Here is a 19,517-nt window from a genome sequence, read left to right as displayed (position 1 = left end):
AAAGACCCATTTCAAAGGCATTTCCTCTTCAGCATAAGGCAACATGACCTCTTCAAGTATGTTGATGTATTGAAACTGATCCATGATCCCTGGTATGAGATAAATAGGCCCAACACCACAGTATGAGAAAATCCCCATAACATGATTTTTGCACCACCATGCTTTACTGTCTTCACAGTGTACTGTGGCTTGAATTCAGTGCATGCGGGTTGTCGGACAAACTGTCTGCGGCCCCTAAACCCAAAAAGAACAATTTTGCTCTCATCAGTCCACAGAATGTTGCCCCATTTCTCCTTTGGCCAGTCAATGTGTCCTTTGGCAAATTTCAACCTATTCAGTAAATTTTTTTCAGCAATGGGACTTTGCGGGGGCTTCAGTACTCACAGGTAACTTTAAGTCTTCTTTGATTTTCCTGGAGCTGATCATTGGTTGAGCCTTTCCCATTTTGGCTATTCTTCGATCCATTCGAATGGTAGTTGACCGTTTTTCCGTCGTCGTTCAGGCTTTGGATGCCATTTCAAGGCATTTGAAATAATTTTGGTTCGGAGCTGGTTAATGTGGCTCGGGAAAGGGAAGTTTGGGGTCCCCTGCTGGAGCTGCTACCCCCGCGACCCGATACCGGATAAGCGGACGAAGATGGATGGATGGATGGATGAAATAATTTTGGCTGAACAGCCTATAATTTTCTGCACTTCTTTATATGTTTTCCCCTCTCCAACCAACTTTTTAATCAAAGTCCGCTGTTCCTCAGAGTAATGTCTGGAACGACCCATTTTGCTGAGTATTTCAGTGTGAAATGCACTATAACCAGCATGCACAACATTTGCTTCCTTCCTTCCTTAAATATGGGCCATAATTGACACCTGTTTCTTCACAGAATTAATCACCTCACTAACTGAACAAAACACTGCTATTATTTTGAACATGACCCTTTCAATTACAGATTCAATTACACAGAATGAGCAGCATGCATGTCATGACTGTTGGGTCTGTTGGTTTTCTACGACTACAACACTTACTAGTAAATTATTGGCCATGTAGAAATATCACTTCTACCAAAAAATTTGATTTATGAGGTTAGTGATGTTGGACTGCTATTATTTTGAACACAACTGTACATAATCGTATACCACTCAGAGTAGCCATTTTTCTGCTTGAGTTGTGATACTTTAAGCGTTTTGATAATAATTCTTGTGTACTTTTACTGGAGTAACATTTTCAATGCAGGATTTTTACTTGCACTGAAGTAATCCTGTTGTGTGGAATTGCTTCTATTATTCAAGGATTTGAATACTTCCTCCACCACTATGTAAAGTGCATCCTTATCTGTGCTGAGAAGACTGAATTTGGAAGTGAATTTACATTACGTATTGCATGTCTGTATTCACTATGTACATTAAATGAGTATTACATGTTTAAAAGTAAGATATCCTTTATGGCGAAGACGATATGTGATCCCATGTTAGGAACTGGAAAGTTACAAGTCTCAAGTTTACTTCCTTCATCAAATTGACATGTCTAGAGGCATTGCAGACAGACAGACAACTCACCTATCTCCAACTCTCCGTCTTCCATCAGCATGTCAGCATTGGGCACTTCTGGAGGAGGCTGGCAAATCCTTAATTGGTAGGCTAGGGGAACAGACACAGCAAAGGAGGGGAGAGAGGAAAAATAGAGGAACATTATATAAGAATGTGTGAGAGGAAATGTGGTCTGTAAACCTAAGGTTGGTAAGCAAGGGGGAAAAAAAGACTTTCCAATGTTTGGAAACTGGCAAGAAGTCACTTTTCTTTACTGTGATTTTTACCTGCACTAATGTGTACTGGACGCTTCCAAGTTGTCTGTGCCTGTAACAACTGCCCCGAGAGTGAGAAATCTTTACAAAAACCAAATAGTGACTCAAACTGTTTTCTGTTTATTTTATTCAATCTTGCTTGTTTCAGTTTAACTTCACTTTTAAAGTTCAGATGGTCAGGCCAAAATCAGACCGGCTACACAGATACAGCACTGCCCTGAATCATAAAAAGGAACTCACTTCACAGCTACTGAGCTGAGGGCTGTAATCAATATTACTGCATGACCATAGATCACTCACTAACAGTGAGAGAGAGAGAGAGAGAGAGAGAGAGAGAGAGAGAGAGAGACAGGGCTGAAGGCTATAAGTCAGGATGAAATTGACTATGAAAATGAGACCTGCCAATAGTATCTGCTGCTCTCATGCATATCAAAGCCCTGTGGTCTGTGTGTGCCAGCCAGCATGTGTGCATGTCTGAGTGTGCTTGCATGTGTGTGTGTGTGCGTGCGTGTGTGTTTGTGCGTCTGTGCGCGAGAGGATGACTGTGAGCAGTCATTGATCTCACTAAGCTCCAGGACCATTTTTTATAGCTACTTCCACATTCATGTCACATTAGCTTTCTCAGTCTCACGTCCATGACAGCATTATCCACCACTGTGTGATCCTCATCTCTGCATGGAAGCACTGGCATTCAGATCCTTGACCCAAAGATAAATGAATAGAAGGATAGTGACATGGATAAACATCCCCTACCCAAACAGTGGATTGATGCTTCCTCCGGGGTTGATTTGGCATCGCAATTTTGCGTCACTGAAAGATGCTAAAGAAGAAATGTTGAGACTCTGCCCCTTATTGTGACAACCTCTTGCTGAAGAAACCGTATCCCATATTTATTAATGAAGAATTTAACTCATCTCTGCACTATCAAATAGGGTGTACATCTCGCTTACATTGTGGTTACCTAACACTCTCTTGCCTGTCTTTCTTGTTTCATTCTCTAATAAAACAGAAGTGACAAATTAATGCTTACAACCAATGCCATACATGTCATCCTGTCTCCCTCTTATCCATCATCCCCTGTCACTCTCTGCTGTGCATCCTCCAATAAAGCAGAAATTGAAAATAAACTTGAATCCATCAGATGGTACTGTTCCTGTGTGAATTTGATAGCTGACAGTTAAAAACAGAAATTCATTAACAACATGACATCTGTCTGAAAAAGAAAAGCCTGCTCAACAAAAACCCCAACTTGACATGTTTTTACTAAAGAGCACTGAACAGAAACTTTTGAGAAGAAGCTAATTTAAGCTTCATGAGGGAGAGGGCGGAGGATGTACACATACAGTATATAAATGAATGTGATGTGAAGGGTATAAAGAAAGTTAGACTCATTAGAAGCCATTCTGTCAGAGTAAACCTTCATCCAAAATGCACTTTTTCAGGAACATTCTGATGAGGATGAGGAATATAAGCAGCATTTCTTTACTGTGTGGTGAAAACCTTGTATTGCCAAAATAAAAGCTTCCATTCATTCTTTGTTAGTTTGATGATAATGCTTTATGATGGCTGTGAAGACATGTGGTTATCTGTTATCTTTTAGTTAAAGTAAAAACATTATGGGATTAACTTTGAGATTTCCACATTCCTATTAATACTAGACCATACACATTCTGTAATCAAGGGACACTACACTATACGTATCTAAATGTTGGACAGACTTATAATTATAAACAGCGGAGATAACATACAACCCGCACCTAAATATGAGAATATCTTACATGAAAACAAGGTACCCTACTACTTATATGCAGGTGTTTTTGTTTTTCCAAAAACAATAAGTAAGGGAATTTGACAAAAGACTCAAGTCCCTCAAGTGACCCAAGTCACTTGGACAGTATGTACTTTTTTAGCAATTATTTGAAATAATTGAGTTTATGTGGTCATCACAAAAATGAGCATGTGATTCTTTAAATGGTCAAGTCAAAGACAGAAATGAAAACATGGAGTCAAATGTTTTCACATGACAATAGATGGATACAGACAAAAAAAGGCCAGTGTCTAAAGATTGATGTCTGCAGCCATGCAGGCGAAACACGGAAAAAAGATGACAGTTTTCATCTGAAAACAAAGTGCGCTCAATGACCGCAGCAAAAAGATTGAAATTAAATGAAAAACTGAATGGCACAGACAGTTTTGACATGGAGAAAGAGCAGCACAGGAACAGAAAAATGCAATCCTCACAATGCTGTGGAGGCAACACAACTGTTTGTGTGTACTACGGCAACATAAAAAAAAGGCTATTGCGCAAAGAGAGACTAACTAATGCAAGCATAATCACTGAGGGCAGCGTTTCATGAAAATGTTTCCTTTTGAATAAAGAATTAGTTTCACGACAGTACAACAGTACCAATTAAAACAAAATTATTTCAAAATCATCAGAATATCAAAAAGTTTGATATTCTTTAGATTATGTCCTGTTTTTCGTCTGTGGTTGAAAGTTAAAGCTATTAGAGTATTTTATTTTAATCTGATAGCAATTGTTTTAAACAAAGAGAATTGGAACTGGAGGTAAACAATGGCAATGACAAAACAATATTCATATTCACAAACAGGTTAAGTTGAAAGATTAATAAACTTTTCACTGAAACTTAGTTTGTTCTTTCTTTTTTTTAACAAACCAACTTTGTGCAAAGCTACTTTACTTCCAACAATAGCAATATGTATATATTGCATATGGCAATGGTAATATGTTTCTTACCTTACATTGATCACTGATTTAAAGTATTTTATTATCATATTTGGGCAAGAAATCCACTGGTTGCGTTCTATAATAAAGCAAGTTAGACCTGGAAAAAGGGATTCAAATCCAGCCAAAAGTAAATCACACATCACAGACTTTGCTTAAGTGTCTGTAACTCATTTGTAAGCCCAACTGCTATATAATTTAATTTATAATTTAAAGTGACATATAGTAGGAATAGTGGCATTGAAATAACGCCTCATACAGTACACTCAAAGAAAGAAAGCAGATTGATAAAAGCTATGAAATGTTGACCAAATGTTAAAGTGTTCAATACCTCTAAAGAGGAACTTTCTAGAGCATCCATGATAATGAAAACTATCAATAGCATCACTTTGACTAATGTTTCATTTCTGTGGTAGCCTGTGACATAGACGCCAACTTCAGTCAGAGAATAAAAAGTTGTGGTGGAAGACCAAACTTCATAGGTCCGAATGAGTCAAAGGAAGCATGTCTGAGTGGAACGTATAAGGATGAAGTTGAAGAGAGTCTCACACAACAGCAAACGGATCGATGCTGTCACTGCAGCTACAACTAATAATGGCATTATAGTTTTATCGCTATACCTTAGGACAACAAAGCCAACTGCAAAGAAAGCTGATGAGAATGGTATTTTAACCTGAACAAACTGAATCAATGTTTCCATCACTAGCTCTGTGACAAAATTGATAATGCAGTTACTGTCTCACCATGGTAGCTTAAGACAAAGAAGCCGGCTCCAGAGAAGTCAGAGTGGAATTTGATGAGGATGATGTTTGAAGTCGAGTAGACAGACTCCAAAGCTGTGTTCCCACTAAACTGGCCAATCTGAGGAGATGATTGGTCTGGGCCATCCCTACAAAGAAACGAAGAGAAAAACACACACCCATACAGAAAGCTTGTGTTACGAAGGGGGTACTCAGAGACTAAAGACCCATAAACGAATGTATATGATCGTTCTTTATAGAACAATGGGAGAGAAAAGTAAACCTAAAATCATTTGAATAAATTATTGCAGTCATCTCTGGCAGTCAAACGGCTATTTGTGACGAGGAAATGGTTTCTCCAAGGCTAGAAACAAAGATAGAAGAGACTTGACGATAATCATGAGGCAAAACCTGGAGCTGCTCCATTGACTGCGAATGGAGTCGGACATTGTGTGACAAAGTGCCGGCGCCCAGAGTGATTGTGCATGGGTATGGGCTCATCTTCCCTCTCCAAACAATCCAAATTACAATGTCACAAAGCTCATTTAGACATAAAGCCTTCACAAACTCAGATTTCACTTCACTTACAAAAGGGCAGCTCCCTTTTTTATCTCTCAATAACAACACAGTTCAGAGCTCTGGCTCTTTTATTCTTGCTTTGGGACGCTCAAGTTCATAAATATTGATTGAACTGTCATCGGATCATAATATAACAAACACAATAACAAATTGCAGACTTGTTGCAGACTTGGCCACTAATATCTTCTGCCACTAATATCAGCCTGGCATTCATGAAAAGTTACACAATTACCACAGAAGGCAGACAGGAAGATATCTGTCAACTGGCAGGTCAGGCTCTCTGTGCAATGTCGTGTGCATATTTCACCTTTAATGAGCCACCAGCTGTCAGACTGGAACTAACCAATAGCTGGCTCATTATCGGTGATTAAAAAGTATCATCATGAAGTAAATGGAATGATTATTTCCTGCTGTTAAGTGTTTTTTGGATGAGGCCAATTATACCTGTTATGCAAGAAATCACCCCCTGCTCTGATTCACATTGAATGGTTCAGAGTCAGAGTACTTTCATTCATTGCTGATTATTGCTAATGCTCACACACTAACATTTATGAGCACATTATGGCAACATATCGAGTACAGAGAAGGTAGTGTATGAGGTAGCACAAAGTAACATCTGTGACATATATGATAATCCTTACAATGCAATCATGTAGTAAGGCTCCCAGTATGAGACCAATTAGCAGACTAACTGACTGTCAGGTTGGCTGGCTCTGGACTGAGGAGACTGCTGTGAAAATCAAACCTTTACCACTGACACTGTGCTATCTACAGGGAGCCAACTTTGTGAATGTGTAACAGAGATTGTGATATTTTTTTGAAGTGGGTTTGTAGGTGATTGCTGTCTTTGCTTTGTGTGAGTTCAGCAGTATGTCTTCTTTTCCAACTGACGGCAGTGTCAGGAACATGCTGTGCGACCAATCCATGGAAGTCACAGAATCATTTGTGGGTGGATGGCACATGGCTCAAGAGTGTTGTGGTGTGGGGAAGGCGGACTGCATATTGCAGTTATGAGTGACATCTATATAAGTCTCAGCCCAGTGGTTGAAGAAAACAAGCTGCTGCACTTGATTGTATTTGCAGCGGATAAAAAGCTGTGCAGTTAAAGAGAAGCAGTTCTCAGATGTTCTCCAAGTGTATTTAGACAACCAACAAGATTAGTTGACATGATTGTGTTATACACAATCCAGCAGCTGATAACTGATTAACAGTTGAAGTCAATTATCAAGCAAAAACGTCAAACATTTTTTGGATCTAGCTTCACAAATGAGGATTTATTTTATTTCTTGATTATTGCGTATTAGTATTCGTTGGCTCTGGATCATTGGTCGGACAAAAAAAGTAATCTGAAGACGGCATCTTGGGCCTGTTTAACTATTTTCTGACATATATAAACTAAACAATGAATCAATTGATATTGAAGGCTTAAGTTAACTAGTAATTTGGAGTGTGTCGAGAGACATCTCTGGTCAAGACTTATCGATCAATGTTTAGTAGCATCTGATGTTAGCTGTTGGTTTGGTGACTGTGATATTGTTTCATTTAAAATGTGAAAAACTGGCATAATAATGCTATCACAGCAGACAGTGATACCTAAACATTCAGACCATTGTTGGCGATAAATGGGTCCTGAGACATTAGGTGGTGCATATAGCGGTAAACCCTTACGTTTTTATTTGCATCTAAATTAGAACCTCCTAGTTTTCCCAAAGATAAGATAGAGTTTACTGGAGACTCGGGTAAATAGTGGTAGATATCATTGTAACTGACCTGGGGTCACTTGATGGAATCATTTATTCAGGTAGAAAATAAGGGCACTGTTTTTTAGCTTACAGTGTTCTATTTATTGGTGACACTGTCTTTCTCTTATCTTGCACGGAAGCTGGATTCTTGCAATATCAGACGAGAATCGCAGGATCACGTGTCACGCGAAAATCCATCTTGTCATCCTTAAAGTAATGTCTGTGTCCGAAACAGAAGCGGACCGAACCAATAAGTGTCCGGTAAAGAGCTACTGGCAGGTACGGGTGTGGTTTAGGTGTGTGTGACGGCCACGACTGTTTGTTTAAAACAACAATGGCAAATGTGATCGACAGATGGCTCATCCAATCACCTGCCAGGTATTTCTTGAGTTTCCAATGACGGCTTCTGATTGCCAGACTTTTTAGATAGATAACAGAGTTTTTAGTTTAATAGTGTGTGATACTGCATCCTGTATATCTAAGTGTGTGGATATCTCTTCTATCAGTTTGGACTCATTGGTGCTCCCAGCACCTTAGCTGAGATTAAGCCAGATGGAGCGGTGGTCATCCTGCATTAGTTATAATTATTTAGGATTTTTCTGAGGGCTGTGGAAGAAATCTGGAAGGTTGACAGTGCTCACATCATGACAAAAGTACAAGACAGACATTTGGTCCTTCTGTGTTGGTCTAAAAATACATGGGAATGCATCAGCAGCAAACCATGTCTCACACTGCGGTTGTTGTTTTCCCTGCCTAGCCCTGCCTCTACATGTCTGTATGCTAGGTGATGTTTCTAAACTGTTGATGCTGCACCCTGCCGTCTATTAATAGGAAACAGGCTTTAGCTATAGAAAAGGGGCAGCAACATGACAACCATAGAAATAGATTGCCTATTTATGGTTCTGCTGCCACCGTGTACCTGCAGATAACTATGTGACATGCTACCTAAGCACTGTAAAATATTAAATATTTTGCATTGACAAAACATCTGCGGTTACCAATGGCTGCTCTCCTTAAGAAGAATAATGAAGTGAGAAGTCAAGGCTGGGAGAGAAGGTTGTGTTATACATTACATATAAGACTGACTGAGACTTGGAGATAGCATAAGAGGGAATGGGAGAGAGACTTAGGGGTAAAGAGAGACGGATAAAACATGACAAGAAGGAAATTATGTCAGAGTAGCTTTATATTCAAAGAGAGACGTCTGTAGTCACAGTAACCCTTGCAGGAATTTAGCCAATTAGTGGGCAGCTCTGAAAAGATGTTAAAGAGCATGATATCCCGTGTGAGAGAGTTGGTGTGTGTGTGTATGTGTGTGTAGCAGAAGTTCTCTGCATGTGGTACAAATTAAAGGCTATTCAGTCAAAAAAGGAGAGAACAATTCTTAGGGAAATAAACCCTGTTGAAGCAGGAAAAGGTGGAACAGATTGATAAGCAGTAGCACATAATGAGGATGAACAGTGTCAGTTAAGCTGTAGAGTATACATGTGGAAAAGCAAGTCAATTAAATAAGTAAATAACACCTACCAGACGGTAATGTAGTCATATATGGGCTCAGTGCTCAGTACAGTAAAATTGATGTAAATCCCGTGTCCAGGAGGAACTCTAACACTCCACACACAGTCCTGGAAGTTGGGGTATTCCTCAGGGTGACCAGGAGAGTAAATAGTCCCATTTAATGATGTGATGTTGCCACCACAGAGAGCTGTGACATAGAATAACAGAATTACCCTTAATAAATTACCTGCAAATTAGTATTACCATTGTGAAGCTTTAGTAATTGCCTGGATGGCTGAGAGAGGACACGTCTCTATCAGTCATGTAATGACCACAGGATAACACCTTAATACCTTTAATAAATTGTCATTACAGTTTTATTTTAGCTCAGCAGCACAGGTGTTCCTCGGGAATGTAGGTGTTGCTCATCAGTGGTGTGATGTTACCACGGCCGAGAGCTATAAGACGGAATATTTGGTTTTTTAAATTAAGGGTCCTTGAATGAGTGTTAGTGCTTTAAAATGTAGCCTTAAAATAAAAAAATAAACATTGGATTATTGTGCAGATACTTCTCATAAAGTTAGGATAATATAATTTAATGATATCATTTCACCACTGGTAACTATAATAACGTGCCAGACACCTCTCTTACGTCTTCCAGATTTATTGTATACTCTATTGTATACTATTACAGGGGAACATATTCCATTTTTGTGTTGACTTACAAGTTGTATATGCTTGTAATTGCTTTATATGTTTTTTTCCCACTTTGCTCTGAGCATACAATTCAATATCAACTAATTATACTGTAGTATACAACATGCGCAATAATCACAAAAGTGATGATATCAGTGCTGAAATGCTATTAAAAAGCATTTACAAATGAGGGTGTTTTTAGGAAGGTCTCTCAAAAACTCCTCCTCTGGACTGAAAGAATAGTTCACCAGCATACATGTATATTTTCATTTTCCTTGGGACCTGGGTACATTATGGTTGCAAGCCCCATATAAAACATAAATTATGTTCTTATGAGAAAGTGATATATTCAATAATAGCAAAACTAACAGCCGTGAAGTGACTAACACTATTTGTATTCCATTCACAATACAGCACGTGGTCATTTTACAACTTCAGTAGCTGTGAAACACATGAAACAGTCATTCTGACATCGTAAAAGGTAGCTTTCTATAGCTTCAGTATTACCTTCACAACGCGGTAGTTGGTGATTCCAGTTCCTGCTGATACCATGTAAACATGTGAGTGAAGGCTCTCCGATCAGAGAATATCCGGGCAGACATTCAAACGACACCGTCATCCCAACACTGAAATCTGTGCCAATCACGATGCCGTTTCGAAATGGCCGAGGGTCCGGGCAACTCTGGAGCTGGTAGGCTTGAGAGACAATAACCCAGATTAGTCAAGAAAAATAGGAAAATTTAGAAAAACTAAAATCAAGTTATTTATAGAAAGAAACAATACATACATCCATTCTAACACTGAATAACCAAATAGTCAGTACAGAAAAGACTAACTCATAATTCCTTTGTTCTTGTTTAAACTCAAATAACACTGACATATGAAATGCTGGAGAGACACAAAAAATAACAGTTGTAGACTTCTAGATACAAATTAAGATTAGTAACTTTATGACAAAGGTATCATGCACCAAAGAAGCTCCTACTTATTTTGATGTTGCCAAAATACTTGCAAATTAAATCTGACAGCCTGCCATTTAAACGTTCTAGTCACAGTGACCTTTCAGAGCTACAAGAGGTACTGAGAAAGACAAACATTAGTAGAAGTCATAGTAGTGGAAATAAAAAAAACTGCTAGTATTCACATTATTTTTCCTGGTTTAAAACACTTTGACAGTGGCCCTGTCATGAGATAAAAGGATTATTCATCAGTGTGTAATTTGCACATTAATGGAATTACCCATAACACATTTAGGCCATCTACAAGATTTGTCATAATACATATAAGACTGCTAAAAAAACCTTTTTAGTGTCAGATAAAATAAATAGAAAACTCATCTCATCACTGAAATGAATCAAGGACTTTTATGCACGCTGTAATGTTTTAGAAACTGCTTTAGAATTCAAAAAATATTTTTATCGTTGTCTGAGAAAGTAAACAAATCATTTTGTTGTTAGTTGCTCCTGAGAAATGAAGTCACACACCTGTATAAATCTAATACCCAAGTTTCCACGTTGGCAAAAGTTGCTGTTTCTGAGCAAAGCAAGAGCACAGTCTGACATCTGCTCTTGTTTTCTTTGTTTAGCAAATGATCAGTGCACACAAAATGTTGGAGAGGAGCTTGTAGAGACAACATTTACCTTGATATGTGATGTGGAACCCTGGTTTGTTTTGTGAATAGTCACTGTGGAAGAAGAAGCTGGTCTGGTGAGTGGTGCTGAACAGAGGCTTGGGGATGACTGGACCGCTGAACCGGTCAATGACCGAGCCCAGCTCCAGCGTTCCACTGCGGATCTCCAAATAATCATGGATCGCTTCAGTAGAGAAGTTCAGAAACTGGAGATGGATACCTGAGAAACATTTTGACATTTAAAGCAATTAGCGAAGCTTGACTGACTGAGAGACCGGCAATAAAAGCATTTGTAGATGCCTCACGTGCAGCCACTCATGAACGACATGGATAAAGGCCACTGACACTGATTGAGTGAGTGGGTAATTAAATGAATCAATCAATAAATAACAGAAACAGACAGAGACAGCAGATACAGAGACAAACCTAGAGAGAACTACACACACACACACACCATTTTTTAAATTCAAAGTTGACAGTGTTTCTTACCAAAGCCGATAGGTAAGTTGACTGTCCATGTGCAGTCTAATCCACTGGGGTAGTTGCCGGGGAAACCAGGACTTAGAATCACTCCACTTACATCTGTCATAGACCCACCACACTGGGCTAGAAACACACAAACACAAACAAATGCATTACAAAGAAAGACAGACAAAAGTGGTTTGGTGTTGAAAGCAACACATCAAAAGTAGTACAGCAGACGCAAAGTATTTCACCTTTTATAAGATGCTGCTGCTGGCCAGACACTAAAGTATCTTCAACCTGACAGTTTGCATCATTTTGAATAACACATTCATTTTCCAAGTCTTTAATAAATACTCTTTCTGAATAAATTATCATTGTGCAAGTTGATGTGTGAACAGGGCTTGTTTCCCCTAGTTTGCCTCAGTGCATGCTGATGCTTTGGCACACTCTGCATGTTTATGGCAGACTCTGACTTAGCTTTGCATCAGTTTAAAAGCTTAATCATATTCTGCACAGAATACTAAATAATCAGCTCATCACAAAACAGCAAATTGATCCAACGGCTTATTTTCCAAAGAGTCAGGGTAGGCAATGGAGACTGCTTGCATCATTTCTGCAGCACTGTGGTTTTGCACGTATTGCAATATAGCCAGGCTAGATTGCATGCATGTGGGTATGTGTGTGTGCATATACTGTATGTACTGTTGGAAAACACCTACCAAGACATAGTGGTACAGGGTAGTTCCATCTTCGAACAGGTCCAGGCATGCAGGTGATATGGGCGTTGCCCTAGAAATGTAAAAGCAACCACAATCTGTTATCATTTAAGTTGAGTTGGGAAATTGCTACGGATAATACAGAATTTGGTTTAAAAGTGCAGTTTTATCTACTCAGCAATACTCTGTAATAATACTGTAGAGCTGTAGTGATGCAGATATGTATATATAAGGCACAAGAAAAGCAAACCTCCATTAGAGCTGTATACTGTACTCGACAGAAATTGGCAGACCACACCAGAGACATACATTATTAAAGAGTTGTGCAAACCACACCAGAGTTGTATGTTTAGTAAGAGCTGTGAAAACCACCCGAGAGTGGTGTTTCCTTCTGATTTACAGTTTAAATAGTTCTTGGTTTGCGCAGCCAGGGGATGAAAAGAGTGAATGGTGGCACATCAGACAAGCTTTTAATGATTCCACATACGTATCTGACAGTCGGTTTGCAATAAACTGCAATTTGTAGTGCATGTGTGTGCTGTTTATCTGAAATGGCTATCCTCCAATGCCTCTCAGTCTCTCAGTATGAATCTCTACTGAAACATAAACAGTCTATACACATATAGGTTGTATTTTACCTGAAGAGAGTATCCTTGTTCGCATGAAAACTGTACGACGTCTCCCACCATAAATCTGTCTCCTTGTCTTATTCCATAGTTTGGAGTCTGAGGCTCTGGACATGACTCCAGACCAATAGCTGATAAGAAATGTGAAATAAACATGGTTGTAAAAGTTTCACACATCATCATGTATATATAGCTTATGCCACGGATAAAGCTGTATGTAAAACAAGTATGTTACCTGTATATTCCAAGTGAAAACCAGCAGCTGAGACACTTATATCAGAGTTGAAGCTGAGATAGAGGTTGTTAGATGTACTATTCAGGAGAAGGGGAATGGTGGTGCCTGATAGCAAGGAGAGAGAAAGAAAGCCATAGACTACCATGATCACATTTTTTTCATTTTTCAACTGAGGGTTGAAAGCAAAGAATCTTAGTTATCTGACAGCAAAGGAAACAACAAAGGCCCCCCATTTACATTTTCACTTTTTTTTGTTTGTGAAGTGTTTTCGATGGAGGGAGAAAGGAACTACTTTTATATGAGACATCTGTTTTATTTGAAACCACTTTTCAAATGTTGTCTTGACCTACTTAGCATGGCTAGGGTAAAAGAAAATGGGTACTGCACTACTAAAGCAAAATTGGCACTGTGCAACAGTGTGATTCTGTCAGAGTCCTTTACAATAAGATAGAAGACGCAACAGTGTCAAAAGCGTCCTCTGACACTAACCACTTGAGTTTTAACATTTCCTCGAGGCCAGTGAGCTTGTTCTGACTTACATGTTGTCTTATGTTCAGTGGCAGATGTGTCAGCAAAACATATCAAAGTTAAAGAGACATTCTTCTGAATGCACAGTGAATCAGGCCAACTAATGTGATTGGTTGCCTGTTGTGAGGGGAATTAATTAGCAGCTTTTACAACAGTCAGCGGCCCCCCCTGCTGGTAGCGCTCATACTCCAGAGAAATAACATTCATTCATTATCATAATGGACTTCTTTTTCTATGACTCACTAATAAATGATGAATGATGATGAATAATTAACGTGGGTGGATTTAACCATAACAGTTATTATGGGATGTATGACAATATTAATTACCAGTTGTAATTAACCCTAGTACTAAAAAGTTGTATTATCGCCCTGCATGTATTTACTTATTAATGACTTGTATATGGAAATACTGTCACTGTCATTTCATCGCCAACAATATCATTTCTTATCAAGTTTCAAGTCCTGCCATAGATTATTTAACACAACTAGCAGATAATCATATTACATTGCTTCCATAAAAGCAGTATTAGTATCCCCAAAAAATGCTAACTCCCCCTTTGCATGGCTGCTTGTATTACACGAGTGAATGAATCCAGAGGAGTGCTTAACCCAGACTGAACTTTTTGAATGAGTTGCTGGAGCAGAGGGACAATATTTGGTCCAGACACACCTTTTTATTATAATTCTCTCTTTAGGAATGGTTGAGAAGAGGAATGTAGTTTTTTTCGGCATGTATGAGTGAAATATAGTACATATTTTTTTTAAATGTAAAACTTGCCATTAGGGTTTATACGTCTTATAATTGCTGTAATCTTATTTTATTGCTGGTAATCAGTTGTAAATATAAAATGTGCATAATTACCACGAGTTAAAAAAAGATATCTTGCTCCTCCCAATACAATGAACTTAAAGGTATCGTTAATTACATTGTGCAGTATTGTTTTTGGAATTAATGTGGTTGACACATCATGTCATAGGAATATCTATTCCTAGTAGAAAATTAGAGTGTAAGAAGATCAATTAGCTATGCGTCAAAAGATTCTCATAAGTCTTTCATGGAAACACAGACAAACAGGTGTCAGTGGGTGTGTTCTTCAGCTCCTGCTGGGAGACTCAGAATGGGACCAGTTTAGCTCTAATTGCACTCTTAGTAGGGGGTCACATGGCCAGCATTTCATATGCCTCAAAACATCATTACGAAGAAGAACACCGCATGTTGTCATGATGCAATTAACTGTCACGCTATATTTGTTGTGATCAGTTTCCAAGACGACAGAGTTCTTGTTCTTTATTTTGTTACGTGTATAAATGCTTGTAAAGGGGTTGCTGATTTGAAACATGTATGTATTCCTCTCTATATACTCAAATCTAACCTAAATCAAGCCAACAATTCAACAAGCCATTCAGATTTGTTTGCCCTTCCTATGTCACATGCCGGCTCATTACAATACCCCCCCCCAATCTGAGTATTTACCCCTACACCTTGAGAACTACCTTTGCAAATGTGCACCATATTTGGTTGTTGCAAGCCAATCAGAGCGGACTGGGCTTTTTCGGGAGGGAGGCTTGAACAGACAGGCACTAAAATGGAGCGTTTCAGACAGAGGGTAAATGCTGGTACATTCAGACAGATAGAAAGAGAAAAATAATGTGTTTTTTGAACATGAAAGCATGTAAACATGTTCTAGTAGAAACCCATAATACAAGTATAAACCTGAAAATGAGCATAATATGTATCTGGTTACTCCAAATCAACTATTGCCATTAAAAATGTCACAATTCAATTTTAAACTGTATGATTTTACCATATTCCTAGTTGAAATTAACTGTATCCTATAATACAACTGAGATAATTGTTTCCTACTGGCTAATCTGTTACAATTTGTCTCACACGTAATCACAGTCATTTCCAAAGTAGTTTTTGGCAAGAGAGGGCCTTGATATGTGTAACTTTTTGAGGAACACCATACAAATTATTGAACAAACTGTTTACCAGAGTAGCTGCCCAGTCTTGGTCCATGGTTGTCGGCACCATCGTAAAAATCCAAAGAGTCCCAGTTATGCTCAGTGGCAAAACTCACAACTTGTATCTGGACAGACAGATAAAGATGAAAAAGACAATTTGATAATTTGTTACAAACAAAGGCACCTAAGTTGTCATTTGACTGCATCTGATAAAATGGTCTACACATTTGCTAATTCTATGAACAAATTCAGAAAGGAAGTAAAACACAAGATGTGTGTTCATTGCTGTAAATATTCAAATGAAACTAAAGATGTGAGTGAAGGCTGTTTGTTGCCAGTACTTGTAATGCTGTGAGGTGCCTGTCAAATATGTGTAACAGACTCCATTTTGTGTCAGAGGCATCTTTGCCTTTGTATTTGTCCGTGAGAGCAGTTTGGCTTACACACAATCAGGCATTATCTCTTACGATTAGATCCTATCTAGTTATCTCTAGATGGTCCCTCTCTCACAAACCATCCATCCAATCATCCTTCTAATAATATCTTATCTTCCTTGACATCCTGCCTGATCAGCTTTTAAGCCAATGATACATAGGTCAGCCAGGAAGCAGCGTGTGACAGGTGCTACCTGTATTCCAGCCCCTTCTGGAACGGAGACCTTCCACACACAGTTCTGGTTGTTGTCATAGGGCTCTGGATATCCAGGCGATAGGATGGTCCCACGACGAGAGGTCAACATACCCCCACAGGGAACTGAGAGAGAGGAGAGAGCAGAAAGGAGAGAAAAGCAGAGGTTAAAACAACACTTTGTCAGGCAGAAAAAGGAAAAGAGAAAGTCGGTCGTATCATCTCTTCCCCTGCAGAGGAGGAGACCAAAGAGCCTGAAGCCTCGGTGACAGCTTGGGCATAGTGTGACCACATTAAGATGTTATCTGCATTTAAATTGTCTGTTTTTAATTGTTTTTTTGTTTTTTTTATGGAGCATCCATTGTGTGGCTGATAATGCATCTTATGATGTTACTGCATTCTGAATCGAAAAATATCTGTCTTCTGCCTAATTTCTGGATTCATATTTACCTATGCATGTTGGCAGGGTGTCATTCCATTGTGCCAAGTTGTCAGGTACACTCTCACACCGTATGCCAGTTGAGCCATGCAGGACATAACCAGGGTTGCACTCGAACTGCACCAATGAGCCAACTGCAAAGTCATTACCGAGACGCTTCCCAAAGCGCGGCTCAGGGACTGAACTGCACTGTGTGGAGCTGGTCCTCGGGACAGCTGCAGAAATAAGGAAGGCACAATCGTTAAAAAATGTTAATATCGATAGTAATGCCAAATGTAAAGTTATTTCTGCATATCTTGGCAATGACATCCTTGGTTATATATACATTAAAAAAAAACTAAATACATAAAAAAACTAAAATCACTGTGGCGTTGTATGTAAAATGGACAAGTCTACAAAATATAAGAGTTAACCCATAATACCCCATAACCCCAGAGAGCCAAGGTTTATGATGTAGCAATTACCACCTCACACACACACAATCTCACTGCTATTACGGTGTAAAATGTTCGACATGAAGAATACAAGCCTGTTTTGAAAACCCTTAAACATAAACAATCTAATTTATTTGTTTGAAAATGTCTACTAACATCAATAATAATAATAATAATAATAATCTAAACAACAACTTTGGCTACTTGTGATTGGCTGACCTTGGTAGACAAAGTGAAAACCCTTTGCAGTTTCTGGTCCGACTGTGGTAAACTTCACTGTGATCTGATTTCCAGAACTGAGAGGGAGAGACTCACCTAGGTAGAGGGAGACGGAGTCAAAGAGAGACAATATTAAAGCTGTAGTGCATAGTTTCTGTCGCCCCCATGAGGAATTATAAGTAATCCACATGATACAAGCCTTCCATTATCGCGCACAGCCCCCACCCCTCCTCCACGCAGTTACTAGTAGCCAAGGCGGACATGGAGGATTAAAAAAACATGATGGACTCTTCAGAAGAGGTAATTATCTTCACTCGAGTTTCTGCGCACAAAAGTCGCCGGACAACACAATCTTCTGAACATCAGCCATACTGAGAAATACAGAGAGAGTTGTGTGGAGCTGATCTTAATTAGCTTTGTATCAACTTATTTGGCAATGGCTTGAATTTAATATTAAAAAGTTATGCACTAAAGCTTTAAGAAGAAAGATATATGGTTAGGGCTTAGGTCGATCCATCCATCTAAACATATTACAAGCCATCCATCCATCCTTACCAGAGTGGGACCCAGAGAGAGAAGACAGTAGTGTGTTTTGTTGAGTGGGTCCATTGTAGATTTCCACCACATCATTTAGAGATGTCTGGAACAACACAAACTGTCCAAAGAGGACTGGAGACAAAAAGGGTGGAAAAGACAGAGGATGAGTTAACCACTCTTTAATTGTGGCAAATTCTTATTCCATGCCACTGTCTGTGCCTGACCTTCCAATGATAAAATTAACCTGTAATACCTAATCTAAATTTTATTGAGCTGCAGTGTCAACCTCTATCTGAAGCCAACTACTGGCACAACATTACATATCAGGACACTTAATAGTCAAAACATAACCTTATCATCATCACGCACCAGTCCAACTCACCACCCTTTTCAGTTGGCTTGGGTGTATCAGTGTTGTCAGCTAGTGGGAAATGCTGGTGTTGGCAAAAACTCAGGAAGATGTTTTCTTGTCTGTCTTCTCTTCAGTATTACAAGCAGGTAGAGTGAAAGAAAGGCATATGACACAGGTGGTAACCTGTCAAAACCATGTCCCAAAACTCATGTTTACTCTGTTTAAGTTTGATGGAAGGTGAACAAACTGCTGCAGTGGCCATGAACCATGACTAAATCATGGATTTTAGAGTGGAGCAGCAGTTGCATGTAGCATTAGAGGGCCCCCTGCAGGCCCGGGGCCCCGTATTTGCTCAAACTAGTACAATTCTCTCTGTCTTGGTTGATCACTGTGTCTTCAAAACAATCATAAGTTGCCTTAAGATGCAAAACTGTAGGTGTACTTGTACTATAAATGAAAATGTGTTTGTCTGCAGCACATGGGAAAAAAAGGTTCCTTAGGATAAATTACATTTATTTCAGCCTCAATGAAGCCAGCTCCCTGGCTAGACACAGACACACACACACACACACACACACCATTATATATCACCTCTTCATCCATCCCTCCCTCTGGCCCCAAAGGCTGAGGTGTAAAAGATTAAATCTGAACATTGCCAAGGATATTTGGTTTTAAGAAGGTCACTGGTCTCTTTGTACAAGACTGTTTCTCTCTGTGGAGTGCTTTTACGTAAAACATGATCCACATTTTGCTGAAACATTGCCCTGACTCACATTATTCCCTTTCTGCTTTCATGTTCATCACAAGTTATGAAATGCAGAACAAAAACAAAACAGTAGATTTTCAATTGGTGTTAAATTGTCCCTGCAGGTGTAAAAGGGGCTCTGACAATAAAACAAAATCATCAAGAGAGAGCTGTATAGGGCAAATAAATCTAACCTCTTAAA

The 19,517-nt window shown here is 39.0% G+C and overlaps 1 protein-coding gene across 1 annotated transcript in view; it reads right to left on the bottom strand.

Annotated features, from left to right (window-relative positions):
• The window catches only part of csmd3b (CUB and Sushi multiple domains 3b), a 397,291-nt gene that overhangs the window by 43,806 nt on the left and 333,968 nt on the right, over positions 1-19,517 (bottom strand). Inside the window, exons 34-47 of the mRNA XM_078268303.1 lie at positions 18,237-18,350; positions 17,682-17,777; positions 17,040-17,243; positions 16,591-16,715; positions 15,991-16,087; positions 13,468-13,572; positions 13,245-13,363; positions 12,610-12,679; positions 11,915-12,031; positions 11,436-11,645; positions 10,303-10,491; positions 9,130-9,307; positions 5,285-5,430; positions 1,551-1,631 (exon numbers count right to left, since the gene is read on the bottom strand). Of these exons, the coding sequence (XP_078124429.1) occupies positions 1,551-1,631; positions 5,285-5,430; positions 9,130-9,307; positions 10,303-10,491; positions 11,436-11,645; positions 11,915-12,031; positions 12,610-12,679; positions 13,245-13,363; positions 13,468-13,572; positions 15,991-16,087; positions 16,591-16,715; positions 17,040-17,243; positions 17,682-17,777; positions 18,237-18,350 (1,851 nt within the window). The remainder of the gene's footprint in view (positions 1-1,550; positions 1,632-5,284; positions 5,431-9,129; positions 9,308-10,302; positions 10,492-11,435; positions 11,646-11,914; positions 12,032-12,609; positions 12,680-13,244; positions 13,364-13,467; positions 13,573-15,990; positions 16,088-16,590; positions 16,716-17,039; positions 17,244-17,681; positions 17,778-18,236; positions 18,351-19,517) is intronic.

This window comes from Sander vitreus, chromosome 14, assembly GCF_031162955.1.
Source record: "Sander vitreus isolate 19-12246 chromosome 14, sanVit1, whole genome shotgun sequence".
NCBI classification, from domain to species: domain Eukaryota; kingdom Metazoa; phylum Chordata; class Actinopteri; order Perciformes; family Percidae; genus Sander; species Sander vitreus.
The sequence above is the reverse complement of the archived record's forward strand: the minus strand, read 5'-3'. Positions and strand labels throughout refer to the sequence as shown.